Genomic DNA, 16,733 nt, shown 5'->3' with positions numbered 1-16,733 from the left:
CTAACCGGGAGAGCTCACTCCTAAGGCATTAGGAAAAGAAAGTCAGGAAGAACCACAATTCATGCTATGGAGTCCCCTAAAATTTCAGGAATTGATGGCAAAAACACTTCTGATACATGGCGAGTAGATGTGTCTCAAAAACAGAAGAATTATTCCTTTCAATAAATGATGCTCGAACAATTAGATATCAATAGGCAAAAAACAAAAGAAAAAAAGAATTCCAACCTAAACACCGTATACAAAAATTAATAAGGATAATAGACTTAAATGTAATGTGTAGAACTATACAATTTTCTGAAGAAAATATAGGAGAGTGTCTTTAGGACCAAGGGCTTGATGAAGAATTCTTATATATGACACCAAATGCATGAGCTATAAAAGAAGAAAATCAATGAATTGGACTTAATCAAAGCTAATTGGACTTAATCACTTTTACTTTGTGAAAAAGCTGGTTAAGAGGGTAAAAAGACAAGCTACAAATAGGGAAAAGACACTAGTAAACTACACATCTAACAAAAGATCTGTATCGGAAAGATGTAAACAACTCTGTGGGTCCCTGTGTGGCTCAATCCGTCAAGCATCCAATCAGCTAAGGTCATGATCTCATAGTTGGTGGATTTGAGCCCCTCATCAGGCTCTGCACTGACAGCGAGGAGCCTGCTTCAGATCCTCTGTCTCCCTCTCTCTCTACTCGTCCCCTGCCCATGCTCTCTCTCTCAAATATAAATAAACATTAAAAAAAATAAAATATGTAAAGACCTCTTAGAATCCTATGGTAAAAAAAAAAAAAAACAAACAAACAATCTAACTAGAAAATATGTAAAAGATCTGGAAACATTTCACTGAAGAGGATATACCAGTGGCAAATAAACACATGAAAAGATGTTAAACATTACTAGCCTCTAGGGAAATGCAAACTAAGACCACGATACATATACACCTATTAGAACAATGAGAATAAAAAAACACACTGACATCTTCAAATGCTTGAATGCAGAGAAATTTTGGATTCTCATATGTTGTTGTTGAGAATGACAAATGGCATAGCCAAAATAGTTTGGCAGATTCCTTTTAAAAAACAACAAACAAAAGTACCTGACTGGCTCAGTAGGTAGAACATGCAACTCTTGATCTTGGGGTTGTCAGTTTGAGCCCCAAGTTTGGTGTAGAGATTGCTTAAAAATAAAAAAAAAACCATATCTTTAAAAATTAAATAAAGATAAAAAACAACAAACAAAACAAACAAACAACAAAAACTCCTAAGCATACACCCACTAGAATGTTCAAAATGAAAAAGGCAGGGGTGCCTGGGTGGCTCAGTCAGTTAAGCATCTGACTTCAGCTCAGGTCATGATCTTGTAGCCTGTGAGTTTGAACCCCGTGTAGGGCTCTGTGCTGACAGCTTAGAGCCTGGAGCCTGCTTTGGATTCCGTCTGTCTCTCTCTCTCTCTCTGTTCTTCCCCCGCTCTCTCGTTTTCTCTCTCTCGCGAAAATAAATAAACATTAAAAAATTAAAAAAATTAAATGAAAAAGACAGATAATAATAACAAATATTGATGAGAATGTGGAGAAATTAGAACCTTCAGACATTGCTGGTGAGAATCTAGAATGGTACATTGTATATGGAGAATAGTTGGCTGTTCCTCAAAAAGTTAGATGTAGAGTATGCTATGACCCAGAAATTACACTCCTAGTGTATATCCAAGGTAAATGAAAATACGTGTCTACACCAAAGTTTATACACAAATGTTCAGCTGCATTATTAATAGTAGCCCCAAAGTAGAAACAACCCCCATGTCCTTCAACTGATGAATGGCTAAATACAATATGTTATAATGTGGTATATTTATATTATTTGGCAATAAAAAAGATGAAGTACTAATAAAATATGGATGACCTTCGAAACTATGCTAAGTGAAAGAAGCCAGTTGCAAAAGACCACATATTATATGATACCATATATAAAATGTCCAGAATAGGCAAAATTCTAGAATCAGAAAATAGTTAATGGTTACTTAGGAATGGGGCAGTGATGTGTGGAAAGGAAGAGTAAGGACTGACTGTTAATGGATACAGGGTTTCTTTTAAGGGAAATATGGGACCTCACTGAACCATCTTGGGACTTTCCGTGTACATATAATTATTTCAAAATAAAAAGTTTTTTTTTTTAAATAAGAGGAATTACTAGAGAATCGATGTAAGAAGCAGTTATACCCCCACTCTCATAACCACCCAATGCAGGCATCTGACTGCTTCTCACGAATCCCAGAAGAAAGTGGAAAAGGTAAAATAGAGGATCTCTGGTCTAGGGAACACCAGCCCACTGGTGGCAAGGATAACCCTATGGCAAGCTTAAGTAAACATGTATACATTGAATGTTGAAAACCTCAGATTTCCTGACCTATCACTTTCTAGATAACTGACATCCAGGATTGTACCCTTTGACTGGGAGGGTTGAAGAGGCTTCTTGGAGGAGTTCTCTAGGGAAATGGCCCAGCCAGAACACCAGCCAGTGAAGCCCATAGAGACAAGCCCCTCCACCAGCTCAGAGTTTGTGATCAGCTTCCTAGTGCCCCACTCATTTTTTTAATGGAAAATTTCATACATATGTGGAAGTAGAGAGAATGGTATAATAATCTCCATGCACCTGCTACCCAGCTCCAACAATTACTAACAGAGAGCCAATCTTCTTTCTTGCATACCTCTACCCACTGTGCCTCCACTCTAAGTCTTGAAGCAAATCCTAGATGTCATATTTTACCTGTAAATACACAGATCTTTCTATAGGTAAGGACTTTTTTTTTTTTTAATACAGCCACATATTACCTACAACAATTTAATAATAATAATTTCTTGGGGCGTCTGGGGGGCTCAGTCGGTTAAGTGTCTGACTTTGGCTCCGGTCATGATCTCACGGTTCATGGGTTCAAGCCCTGCATCGGGCTCTGTGCTGACAGCTCAGAGCCTGGCGCCTGCTTTCGATTCTATATCTCCATCTCTCTCTGCCCCTCCCCTGCTTGACTCTATCTCTCTCTCAAAAATAAATAAACATTAAAAAAAATTTTAAAAAGGAAAAGGTAATAATTTCTTAATATCAAATGTATTTAGTAAGGGATAAGATTTTCCTGATTGTTTCATAAATATATCTATTTTTACAGTTGGTCCACACCTGGCATTTGATTGATATGTCTTTCAGTCTGTAGTGACTCCCTCTTTTGTGTGCGTGTTTTTGGTTTTGTTTCTTTAGCCTAACAGCTTATTTGTTGAAGAAATTAGATATATTCTCCTATAGAGTTTCTGATATTCTGAATTGTAGAAATCATTTAGTAAGTTTCTTTAACTTTGTATTCTATATGAATTGTTGGTTAGCTCTAGAGTCTTAATCAGATTCAGATTTGGTTTTGAGCAGGAAAACTACCTAGATGAGGATGTACTCTTCCTACTACATCCCATTGGGGGGACTATTCTTAAAATAGGATGGGTGACCCTGGCTCATCAGACATTTGAAGCAAGTCTCTAATATGAAAGAGTCCAAACAGCCTAGAAACAGAGGAGCAAAGACTATGCAGGGAGAAGAAAGCATAAAAAATCATGAAATATTCATATTAAATATTAACATCCTCTAAGAAATAAGAGAGATAGTGCATGCATGAAACAAGCTATAAAAAGAATCTAGGTGGTGGTTAAATGGATATTTACCATAAAATTCTTCCAACTTTTCTATATGTTTGGAAACTTTCATAATAAAATATTGGGTGAAAAGAACATTTAAAGAACAAAAAGAAGTCTTGGGAATTAAAAATATAATAGCAGAAATGAAACACTCTATAGAACAGTTAGAAGATGACATTGAGACAGTCTTCCACAGAGTAGAGCAAAGAAGGCAGGAATAGAAAATAGAAGACAAAAAATAGAGTCCAGCCCCAAAGGTCTGGTATCCGAATAATAGGAGTTCCAGAAAGACAAAGCAGAGAGAACGGAACCATCAATCTATTAAAGAACTATCAAAGAACTAATTCAAGAAAATTTCCCAGAGCTGAAGGGCTGATCAGGTGTGAAGTATAATAGATAAAGACAGTTCCCCATCATGATACAACACGGTAAATTTTGAGAACATTGAGGAAAAAGAGGAAACCCTACATGTTCTTAGGAAGATTTCATGGAAGGGTTCAAGAATCATAATAGTGGATTTCTCAACAGCAACACTGGCAGCTAGAAGGCAATGAAACAATGTTTTGAAAATTCTGAAGGAAATTTATTTCCAATCTTTCATTTGATACACAGCCAAATGATTAATCAAGTGTGAACACAAAATGAAGACACTTCCAGACATGCGAGAAGCCAAAAACATGTTTTCCCATCAACTCTTCCTCAGGAAGCCGTTGGGAAAGGTTTTCCACCAAAATGAGGTAAGAACCAAGAAATCCATGGACTCTAGAATGCATGTTTCTAATAGAGGAGAGTGGTGAAGGGTATTCCCCAGAATGGGGAGGCCCGAGGATTCCTGTGTAACAGCTGAACAACAGATATTTGGAGCAACCGGTGCAGGTTAGAGAAGTCAGAAGATTTGGAAAGATAATAAGGTGTCAACAAGATAAAACTGATAGAACATCTAATATATTTGGACATATTGAGAGGATATTTACCCACGTAAGTAGTAAAGATAAGTTATTAATAAGGACATAGGAAATTAAGCAAATGGACAATTAACCACAATAACCGATTAACCTCCAGAAAAGCAAAACATGGTGCAAGAAAGGAAAAGTAATCACCGTATACTACATAGTTCAGCGTCGACAGGGTTTATAACCTTAATAAGGTAAACGTTGAATATTGATTAATTCACAATTATTGACAACCAAATCAGAAGGAGCCAGGGAGTGGGTGGAAGAGAAGTGTGTGTGTGTGTGTGTGTGTGTCTGCGCACACATTCATGCCCTTGATTTCCATCTCTCTCCCAGTTTGTTTTTCCCTCTGACTGCCATTTTATTTTCTTCTTCAAACTAATGTATTTCCCATGCTTTCAATAATGCACACATATTAATTTTATAGTCAGAAAAGAAAAACCCCCAACACAGCTTATTACTAAGGTTAGGAATGATGTCTCTAAGCATCCTCAGTTCCCCTTCTGAATTCACTATGGACTTAGCGTCTGTAAATTTTTCTAAATGTTGTTTGAACCTACTTACATTTTCAGCATGTACCACTGCCTGGGCATAATGAGTTTCATAAGGTCACCCTACTACGCAAAGTATCCTTCCATAGAATCATAGAATCCTACCCTTTCCATTTACATCTTTTAAACCCAAGGGATTCCCTACATTCAAGAATTTTGTAAGGCGTGTTGAGGATAATGTGGCTGAGGCAAGGTCTGTGAAGGGAACAGTGGGGTGGAGGCCTGGAATGTTCTGGGGTTAGCGGAGGCAGAGGAGCTGGTGAAGAAACCCGGAAGAGAAGATGAAGAACCCCACCCTTTCCCTTACTAAGGACATGAAGGGAAGACAGATCTGTCAGGCTCCCTGGTATCTACAGGATGAAGTCCAAAGGGCTTCTGAAACATGAATATGCACGTGACTCACCTGAACCTCTTGTTAAAATGCAGATCCTGATTCAGGAGGTCTGGGGTCTGGACTTCTGACAGGCTCCCAAGTAATGCCAAGGCTGCTGGCCCACGGAGAGGCCTTGAGAGGCAAAGATGATCCACAAGGTCCTCTAAACACTGGTCTGTTTCTCCAGCTTCATCTCCTCCGCCCACTCCCCTCCCCATTCTAATATCTCTATTCCAGCCACGCTGAACCACTAATAGTCCCTGAATAGGCTGGGTGGGAGCTCCATGTCCTTCTTGCACATGCTGTTCCCTATGCCTGGCATCACCCCCCCCCCCCGTACCCCGGCAATTCCTACTTTTCTGAGACCCAGCTCATGTGTGTCCTCTTTTGTGGGACAGCACCACACGCTCTTCTTCAGAAAGAGTATTTCCCTCCCTCTACCTACATGGGTCTGTTACTGCCTTTATCATACAACATTGCAATTTTTTTCAGTTACTTGGAACTTACTGAAGGAAGTGACCATGTCCTGTCTTTGCGTCCCCAACTGCATGGTGCTGGCAGCTAAATAAATGTCACCTAACTGAATGAATGCTTGGTTTATAAAGAAGGAATAGGTTCTCAACAATGTACAGTTGTACCGAGAGGACGAACAAAGTAAGACTCGGGAAAGGATACCTCATGCACCAAGTAGGTGATACTTTGTCACTGTCACACTGCCAATTTCCTTTCCATCTGCCTTCCCTTCCTCCTTTCCTTCTTTCCTATCATCCTTCCCTCTTTGTTCTCTATTTATTCTTTGAATTTTTCTTTATAGTATAAATGTATTTTTTTGAGAGAGAGGGTGCAAGTGAATGAGGGACAGAGAGAAAGGGAGAGGGAGAGAGAATCCCACAAAAGGGAAAGAGGGAGAGAGAGAGGGGGAGAGAGAGCAATTGGGCTCGTGCTTACTCAAAGCAGGGCTTGAACTCACAAACTGTGAGATCGTGACCTGAGCCGAAGTCCAACACATAACCGACTTAGCCACCTAGGCACCCCTATAGTGTATTTTATTATCTGAGTTATGTAATTTTTCAATACAGAAAAATTGGTAAATCTAGATAAGCCACCAGAAAAGACCCGAAGTCTTATTCATCACCTGGAGATGACCACAATGAACATTTTAACGTATATCCACCTAGATTTTTTTCTTCTTCGTAAGCATACATAAAATATATGTGTGTATCTGTATATTTGATCAATATTAAGCAAATTAACGTTTTATGTGTTACTCACTGAGCTTCAATGGTGCTATAGTCTCTTTTGGAGATAACACCGAAAGCCTACATTTCAGAACATTTTAAAAAATTTTAGATCTCTTTTGTATTAAATTAAACATTTTAGGGGCGCCTGGGTGGCTCAGTCGGTTAAGCGGCCGACTTCGGCTCAGGTCATGATCTCGCGGTCCGTGAGTTCGAGCCCCGCGTCGGGCTCTGTGCTGACAGCTCAGAGCCTGGAGCATGTTTCAGATTCTGTGTCTCCCTCTCTCTGACCCTCCCCTGTTCATGCTCTGTCTCCCCCTGTCTCAAAAATAAATAAAATGATTAAAAAAATTAAAAAAAAATTAAACATTTTAATTCCAGTATAGTTAACAGTGTTATACCAGTACCAGGTATATGGTACAGTGATTCAGCAATTCTATATATTACTCAGGGCTCATCATGTTAAGTGTGCTCTTTATCACTTGTTCATTGCAGAACATTTGTAAGGAATACAAGCTAGTTAGTTTGTGGAATATCCCTTGATTTGGTTTTGTCTAGCGTTTCCTCGTGTATCAGATTCAGGCTTTGAGTTTTTTGGTAGAAATTACATAAGTAGAATGCGTCCTTGATAATACATCATGCTAGAAGAGGCACACAATGTCAGTTATTGGGCCCTTCAAACACACACACACACACACACACACACACACACACACCAGGCCCTTGTTCAAGCTGTATCCTTTGTCTGAAAGGCCCTCTTTTCTCTTGCCTGCTTGAATAAAATGGACTCATCCTTTAAGATCCAGCTCAAAGTTCTCCAAGAAGACTTTTCTAACTCTTCATCTAACTATGCTAGCATGGCACCTACCACATTACAGTCACTTTCCTGTCACCTCCATATCACTATGCTGAGCTCCCTGAGGACAGACTCTCTGTCTTTTTTTTTTTTTTAATTTTTTTTTTTAACATTTTATTTATTTTTGAGACAGGGAGAGACAGAGCATGAACAGGGGAGAGTCAGAGAGAGGGAGACACAGAATCTGAAACAGGCTCCAGGCTCCGAGCTGTCAGCACAGAGCCCGACGCGGGGCTCGAACTCACGGACCGCGAGATCATGACCTGAGCCGAAGTCGGCCGCTCAACCGACTGAGCCACCCAGGCGCCCCCAGACTCTCTGTCTTAAGGTGATAGACATGTGCTGTTTTTGGCCGATTGGCATTCAGCATTCTCTGGGAGCCACACTCCGATTATCCTTTGGGAAAATATCCCTCATATTCCCTATCCCCATCAGTGAGTGCAGCTCAGGGATGAATATATGATCCAAGTCCGGTCACTCAGCACATTCCATCCCAGTGCCATAGGGACTGGTCCAGTGAAGAGCTTCTGAACCAAGGAGGTCCCATCGGGCTCAACCAGGACTTCTGCCACAGCTGCTGGCCAGGAAACTCACGGAACTCACACAAGAGCACTTCCATCACATTCCATTGGTCAAAGAACTGTGGTCATTGTTTTAAACTGCTCTGTTCTACCCTCTGGCCTCATGTCCCTCCCGAGGCCCCCAAAAGTTTCTTCCCACTACAATATCAGGCTTAGGTTTGAGGTCCAGAATCACATCTAAATCAAGTCTATGTGCATGTGAAGCTCCTCACATTTGGTTCCTTAGGTAAGGCTGTTCTTAATCTGAACTAAAGACAAGCTATTTACCCCCACCCACCTACACACACACACACACACACAACGTACAGGAGCTGGACAGGTGTAGGACAACTACAATAGAGGCTCTGGCTCAAAAGGGAGAAGGGTGAGGTCCACCGCAGACATTGGTTATAGCAATTCTGAACGCCAGCTGGCTACCTGTTACCAGTTCCTTGACTAGGGCCCAGTATTGCTCCCTGGCAATGATCACCTGTGGCTCTTAACTCTACCCTCTGGCCTCCTGGTTTTGCCTTTGGAGTCACTTTCTTTTCTATAGGAAATAGCCCATATTACAGCTGAGTAGTTTTCTCAGCTTGCTTCCTGCCCTTAGAAGTCCAAGAGTCCAAAGGCTGCTTCTCAATTTGTATTATTTCTTTCCTTTGCAGGCTGAGCTGGTGGTGCTTCAACCAATACAAGTCTTATACATTCTGTCTTTTTGCTATGAATCTCACTGGAGTTCACTTCATCAGACAACTTGCACTCATAAGTCTCTCTGAGACAAGGCCCCCCCTGTCTTGGGCCCCCAGTGAGGCTGCCAAGGGAGTCTCTTCAAGATCTTTAGAAGCAGAGCGGCTGTGCAACGAATGCCTTGAAGACTCTAGGAGTACTTCTGTTTGAAAGATTCCATGGAGGCACCGTTTTAGATCTTTCTGAGGGCTTTTTTAAAAAATTAACTGTATTTACTTCAAGAGAGGGAGTGTATATGTGAGCAGGGGGTGGGGGCAGAGAGATAGGGAGAGAGGATCTCAAGCAGGCTCCATGCCCAGTGCAGAGCCCAAGGCGGGGCTCGATCCCTTGGCCGTGATACGGTGACCTGAGCTGAAATCAAGACTCAAATGCTTGACCCACGGAGCCACCGAGGCGCCCCTCTGAGGGTTTAAGAGGACCTTACAATCATACTTCCGGCCTCGTCTTCTCCAGGAGACTGTGTTTTCCTGACAGTGTCCTGGGCTTGATCTTTGCCATGGGGCCCTTTATTATTTTGAGAATTCTTAGCTAGCTCGAAAGACTGTCATGGCCTTTTTATACCTCCTCCAAATTCTGCTCAAAAACAGAACAATTTCTTCTTTAGCTTTCCTCTCACTATGTGTTTCTTATGATACGAAGCCAAAATAAGACAGTTGACACTTTCAACATTCCGCTTGGAAATCTTTTTAGCTAGCGACATCAGTTCGTCAGGTATTTTTCTATTTTTCAAGTTAGTGCAGCTAAAAGTCTTGCGGAAGTTTCTACCATGACACAAGGGTCTTTGTTCCTCCAGCTTCCAAGTACATTTTTCTCAACTTTCCCTTGAACTTTCACCTGCAGTCTCTTTCTCCTTGAAGCCCGTCTAGCCTTCCCTAACAGACTCATTGAGGTCTGGCCGGTGTCTCCTATTACCTGGAATGCCCAAGAAATGGCAGATGTTTTAAGTTTTCTTATGGCAGCGTCTCCCTTCCAGCAACCAAACTGTGTTGCTGCAGAGCAAACTACTTTGAACTTAGTGGCATTAACTATTATGCTCGTGGTTTATGTGGATTAGGAATTGGGATGAGGCATACAGGGGATGGTTTGTCTATGCTCTGTGATGTCTTGGGCCTCAGCTTGGAAAACTCAAATGGCTAGGGCCTGAAATAGCCAAAGTTAGGGGGTCTACTTCCAAAATGGCTTCTTCGCTCACATGGCTGCCACTTGATGGGCATGGCTGGAAGACTGGACCAGCTGGGTCTCTTGGCTAGAGCATCTAGCCTCCTTAGCATGGAGAAAAAGGAGCTAATAAAGAGGCATTGAGCTCTGGAGGGACAGGATAAGGCTCACTTCTTTTGGCAAAGTTTTCCCAGAAAAGAAACCAGAGATCTTGGAGAAGGTTTGGGGTTAGTAGGCTGGGCAGAAAGGATCTTTGTGTGTATGAGTGTCTGTGTGTAGGTGTGTGTGTGTGTGTGTGTGTGTGTGTGTGTGTGTGTGTATGTAATCAGCAAGAGGGCAAACATAAGTTTGCTGGGAGTAGCCAGGCTTGAGTGAGAGCAGATGACATATGTGAAGTGGACCAGGTCAGCTCAGCTCTGTCATTTCTCCAGCCTAACTTAGGAGCCTGGGAATGTGAATGAAGAGCCTTGGTGCGAGGACCATCCCCAGGGGGTGTGGGTGACGGATGTGCTTGAAGGCCACCGCTTGAGACAGTAGCTGCCAGAAGGGAGCGGATGGTATAGTGGATTGTATAGTGATATCCAAGCAGAGATGTCCAAGTTCTAACACCCTGGTACCTGGGAAAGTGACCTTTTTCGGAAATAGGGTCTTTGTAGCCGTAATTCAAGACCTTGAGAAGAGATCATCATCCTGAATGTAGGGTGGGCCCTAAATCCAGGACAGGTAGCTTTATAAGAGAAAGGAGAGGGAGATTCAAGACACAGAGACATAGGAGCAAAGGTCATGTGAAGACAAAGGTGGAGATGGGAGGGCAGCCACAAGCCAAGGAAATGATTGCTAAGAGTCGCCCGAAGCTAGAAGAGAGGCATGCAATGTGTTCTCCCCCAGGGCCTCCAAAAGGAACCAACCCTACTGATCCCTTGATTTCAGGCTTCTAGCCTCCACAACTGTGTGAGGATAACTCACTTCTGTTGTTTTCAGCGACCAGTTTGTGGTCATCTGTTACTGCAGCCCTAGGAAACGAAGGAAGAAGAATGAGTGGGCCGAAGACAGACCCAGTGGGGCTGAAGGGCTGGCTGGAAGCTGGAAGAGCTGAGGGAGCCCCGTGTTGCCGACCCCGCCTATGTAGCCGGCCCTCCCTCCCTTTCCACCAGTCTGCAAGGCTCAGCCTTTCATACACTCTAGACCCTGACTCAGAACCTCACTCCCCTCACTGTTCCACATCTCAGCACCTGCTTCCCTGCCAGGGATGCTGTAAAGAGCGTTTACTTGGGACCATCAGCTGAGTAGTCAGGAGCTGTCGTCTACGTCTTCTGTTCTGCAACACTGTTTTCTCCCTCTCCTATCTTTGTTGTCTATGGAAGTGCTTAGTACACAGCGGGTGCTTAATACGTGTTGTTCATTCTCTCTTCAGGGTCCCCTCAATGTTGCCCTGCTCATTTCCCTGCTAGAGCTGAATTTATACCAAAACCTTGTCACAGAGGAGGAGACTGTCTCCCACTGCTTCAGTGTGGTGTGTCCCCCTCCCACACGGCACCCTCGGCCCCAAGTTCCCTGAAGGAACTCGGCAATGTAATCTCCACTCCATGTGCCTTCTGGTCCCACTCGCAGTCACTAACTCGTGTATAAACTTGGACAAATCACTGCACCTTCTGCTCCTTAGTTTCCTCCTCAGTAAAACCAACGGGTTGGCGCAGATTCATTCATCCCTCCGTTCATCCAAAAGGCATTATTGAGACTATTTGCCGTAAGTCCTGTGGATTCAAGGGTGAACAAGACACAGTTCATGCCTTCAAGGAGCTCAACTGTCATAGAAGGAGATAGAAAGAGTGACTAAAATGTAACCAGGGTGGTACAGGGCAGGGGGGCTCCTAGGAGGGGTGAGTGAGGGTTCCTGGGGGAAGGACTGAGAAAGGCTCCACAGGAGGGGTGACTCTTAAAGCTACTGCTCCTGGGGATCCTTCCAGCTACAACATAGGCCCTCCTTCTAGAGGAACAGATTTTGGGTCAAAATAAGGAAGGATCTTCTAACAGAACGATGCACAAAGGCTTCCCTGGAAGTTTCCCTATCTGGAGGCACCTCTGGTAGGGCTGTGACAGGTCCAGGGATCCCAAGAGCCTCTGCAAAGGGTATATACGGACAGGAAGATCAGTGTTTCTTTTTCCACATCAAGATAAATGTGGAGATTTAATTCACACTTAGCTATGCTGGGAGAAACAGCTCTGGTGTGAACTTTTCACATTGAATCTGAGTTAAACCTCACACACAGACTCCCCGGCCATCTGAGGCGACAAGCAAAAGGCAGGCCAAGGAAATGGTTCAGGTGTCATAATTTTATTCTTATCTCCTGTCAGTCACGGACCAGGAAGGTGAGGCCAGGGAAGGGAACAGGTGCGGACCCTGGGAAACTTGGAGGAGCTGAGGCCAAAAGGACTGTGTCTGGTGGTATGTCTGCCCTCAGTCACTTGGGAGAAAGCTCTGGCTGCCGGGTGGTGCAGGGTGGTTTCCAGCAGACAGGTGAACAGTGTCCCAGAGACGTGATGATGCTTGGACTAAAGGGATCAGTCGGAGGCCGATGAGGAGAGAGGTCTGAGAAGAGCCGAGAGTGAAAACCAAATCCTGCCTGAAACCTCAGGCCACACAGCCCTTCTGCTTCTTCCCTGCAGAACCAGACCCTGCTTTTCCTCAGGCGGCCACCAAGGGGCAGCAAAGGGCTTGTGTGAAATCCAGCACCCCCCCCCCCCCCCCCCCACCGGGCGAGCTGATAGCTCCTGGACTTGTCCCTTGGAGGCTGAGGGAGCGAGAGGCAGAGCCTTTTAACATACGGGTATCTGTTGGATCTTGACTCCCCTGAGATTCCTGGGCTTCCACGGGCAACACAGGAGCCACACATGCACCTGGGAATTGGGGCAGGAGTCCGGGGAATTCCCTGTGCCTCCCAGGCGCCCAGCTACAATCCCAGGAGAGGATCTCTTGATCGGTCTTCCTCCGACCTCATCACAGATGGTCAGATTCCTGGCTGCCTCCAGCTCTGTAAAATCCAACTACCCCTTCCTGGGCCCAGCCCCACCCCTGCCAAAAATGTATGGGGCCAGCGGTCTCTCCTCTCTGCAGCTTGTGACACCTGGTCAGCTCAGGTTTCTCCTAATCCCACATTCCTGTAACACCTTCCCCCACCCCTTCCTCCTTCCAAGGACCATCCAGGTGTTCTTGGGGCTCCTTCTGGCCTTGATGCAGCGGGGACGAGGGCACCGAGCCCTGACTCTGCTGCCAGCTCATTGTGTCCCGGATCCCTCCCAGGACGCAGAGCGGGAGACTGGACAGCACACGCTGCTTTGAGAATGCCAAGTTGCCCAGTCATGTTTGTTGCTGAGGGCTTACCTCCTCCCCCAAGCTTTTGGAGCCCAGCCTTGGATAAGCTTCTCAATCCTATTTCTGCAAAAACTGTCCCAGGAAGAGGAGGACTTGGACAGGAGGATTCTGGGAAACATGACCAAGGCCCAGGCTGAGAATAGCAGCCAAGGAGTGGGGGAGTGATGCCTCTGGAGCTAGGACCAGAGCTCAGGAGAGGAAGTGAAGAAAGGTAGCAACTGCATAAGGAAGTCAGTGCAAGTAAGTGTTCTGGCACCTCTCTGGCCATGGTCTTCCATCTTGCTGATACGAAACTAATCACAGCTTAATACCATGAGCCCATCGGCAGTGAGGCCGCGAATCAGAAACCAGATTCCGGTTTCCCATCTTGTGCCCAGAAGGTGGCAACTACAAAGTACAAAATTTGGTGGTGGTAGTGGGGGGAGGGGGAGGCCAGGGGTGGCACTGAGGCCAACAAATCTCCAGAGCTGTCAGGGCCTGACTGCCCAGTCTCATTCCAGCCCCAACCTTGTCTATCAGCTGTATGACCTTGGACTCGTTACCAGTCCTCACAATCGCCTCAGCTTTTCCCTCTGCAGTTGGTATATGCAGGCTATTCCCTTTATAGGATTGTTTTCACGGACTGACTTAGACCAGCACAGAGTAGGCATCCCAGCCATGCTCCCAGTTGCCTTTGTCTCATCCACCACCACCACCATCTGTTCTTGGTTCCCTCTGTCCTCAAATACCCAAGGTGGAACAAAATTTCAAATGCTTCTGCTGTGTGTTTTGGAAGCTGGCAACAGGAAGGGTGGAGAGGGAAGAGTCAAAACAGACAGGTAACATACCTAGTCACTCCCTCCAAGAGCAAACAGAGCCCCCAGCACAGGGGAGAGAGGCGAGCCCTGGAGGGAGAGGCCAAGGGAAGGTGCAGGTATCTGAGCCTCCCTGACTCCACCCAGTAACTTTCCACTGGCCCAGAGTCTGCTGCTGGGTGCCGGCTACACACTTCCCCCAGGTGTGGCCCCCTGGTCCCCTCCCCAGCAGGGCCTGCAGGGGGCCGGGTGGCTGACGCACACCCTGCCGGAGATCTCAGCCGCCTGGAGGCTGATAAGGAGACCCGACTTCATCACATGGGACCAGCTGGAGGGACTGGCCCTGGCTGTTAGCATCAGCTGAACAGCTTCCAGAATGGAGAGATAAGGAGATAAGGAATGGAGCGGGCTTAGGACTCCGGGCTGAATGGCCGGAGAAGCCAGGGGGAGGGACATGGGGGCACTGCCAGCTGAGGCCTCAGGAGGCCTGGCAGCAGATGGGGGAGAGTTTAGGAAATAAGAAGCGCACAAAGGCCGTGGGGCAGGGCAGGATTCCCTCCCACGGGGGCTTGTTCAGCAGCTAGAATAACCCTCCCTCTCCAGGAACATCCGATCCTCTAGGGCCCAAGCACTCCACTCAGCCTCAGGCGTGGGGTCGGGGGCAGCCCAGGGGATCAAGAGAAGAGGATGTGGGAATATGGGTCTCAGTCCTGCCAACCTCAAACACCCCCAGGGAGATGAAGGTCTGGGTGAATGGGTGCTACTACAGAGCCCACGCCTCTCGGCAGGCTGCCGACTCCCACCTCCCTTACAGCCCCAGGACAGGTAGGTCCCCACTTAGGAGCAGAGCCCCCTGTCCCCACCTCCTGCCCCAACAGTGCTCCATCATGGCCCAGGAAGCTAAACCAAGGCAAGTGCAGATGGCTCTGGTATACTGTCCCTCTCCCATTGCCCTTGGCCCCAGGGCTCAAGTGCCGAGAACAAGCTGCTAGTCCCAAAGCTCAGAGAGGACTGGCAGTCTGGGACAACCATTTGGTCCCCCCACATCCCCCCACCCTGCAGAGCAGCCTCACCTCATTGCCCAGCTGTCCTCCCACCCCCTTCCTTACAAGGGTCAGTGCCTGATCTGGAAGGAAAGAAGGGAGGAGTGGATTGGACACAGGACAGTGTGCCCCAAGGTCACACAGCTGTGGCAGTCTTAGGAGGAACTCTGGTGGGGTGCAGGCCTCAGCCAGGCTTCCTGGGGTCCCTTTCCCACATCTGGAATCCTGTCGGGCTCCTCCCACTCGTTCTGTGGGTCCTCAAACCCAGGGGAGCCTCCAGCCTTGACTGTCCACTTTGGGAGATGTAACTGGGGGGAAGGGGCAGCACAGGGGATGGTGTGACCTCAGTTCCACAGGGCCCCTGGTGGTTGGGTACAAGCTGCAGAGGGTGAGGGTGTGAGTGTCGGGCTGAGGGGAGGCCACAGGATGGGCTGGCAGCTAGTTTTATATCTGGGCTTGCAGGAGCACAGGGAAGGTCAGAGGACCAGCAAGGGGACATTCTTTGAAGGAAGGAAGGAAGGAAGGGCTCCTCATTCCCGGTTGGTGCCAAAAAGCTGCAGGAAGAAGGTGAAGATGTAGATGATGTCTAGGTAAATGTTGAGGGCTCCAAAAATATACTCCTCAGGGCTCAGTGAGTGGCGTCGGTTACCCATCAGCAACTGGGTGTCAAATGCCAGGAACTGAGGGAAGGGGGAAAAGAGAGAAGTCAGAAAGTCCATCACTCTGACACTGACCAAGGGGGCCCAGTGTCCCCACCCAGGCCCTCTCCGATTTTGTTACCATCATATACGGTTTGGCCACTCAGTGACCCTCCTGGAACAGCCCGAATCTGGAACTTTCCCAACACCTTCCATCTCTAATTAACACCTGTTTCCCAAGCACCTACTATGTGCCAAGCACGGGGAAATAGTAAAGAACAAGACAGACAAGATCCCCGACCTCATAGAGCTTAGAGTCTAGAGGGGAACTAGTTCTTAGTATGAGTGTAACCAAAGAGAAATGCGAAGTGCCACAGGGGGGTGGCCGGTAATAAGGAACCCGACCCATGTGAGTTTGACAGTGAGCTTGGGAAGGCTTCCTGGAGGAGGGGACCTTCAAGCTGAGGCCTACTCTTCTCACCATTGCTTCAGAGCCCTGCCCTTAGAAGATGAGTGAATGCTTCATGTAACAGTGAGGAGAAAACAGGTACTTCTGTGTTTTGCAGAAATTAGCCCACTTAGTCCTAATAACATTCCTCGAGTAGGGATTATTCCCAGAGGAAATCGAGGCCCAAAGATATTAAGTTCTCGCCTGAGGTTACACAGCTGGGAAGTAGCAAAGTGAGGATTTGAACCTGAGCAGGCCGGCACCAGGGCCCCCCACGCTTAGCCATTCTGTTCCACTGTTCATGGGCAGCACCAGGGGTTAATGTGTTT

General features: G+C 46.2%; 1 protein-coding gene across 2 annotated transcripts in view; it reads right to left on the bottom strand.

The window, feature by feature from the left end:
• Nucleotides 1-12,427: 12,427 nt before the first annotated feature.
• Nucleotides 12,428-16,733, bottom strand: part of FAIM2 (Fas apoptotic inhibitory molecule 2) — a 33,680-nt gene continuing 29,374 nt past the window's right edge. For both annotated transcript variants that reach the window (XM_019419295.2, XM_019419297.2), the window contains one exon: nucleotides 12,428-15,998. In XM_019419295.2, coding sequence (XP_019274840.2) covers nucleotides 15,849-15,998 — 150 coding nt within the window. In that variant the 3' untranslated portion in view covers nucleotides 12,428-15,848. The remainder of the gene's footprint in view (nucleotides 15,999-16,733) is intronic.

Source organism: Panthera pardus, unplaced genomic scaffold (genome assembly GCF_024362965.1).
Source record: "Panthera pardus isolate Hobbes unplaced genomic scaffold, ASM2436296v1 HiC_scaffold_6, whole genome shotgun sequence".
Lineage (NCBI taxonomy): Eukaryota > Metazoa > Chordata > Mammalia > Carnivora > Felidae > Panthera > Panthera pardus.
This window is presented reverse-complemented; position numbering and strand designations above follow the sequence as displayed.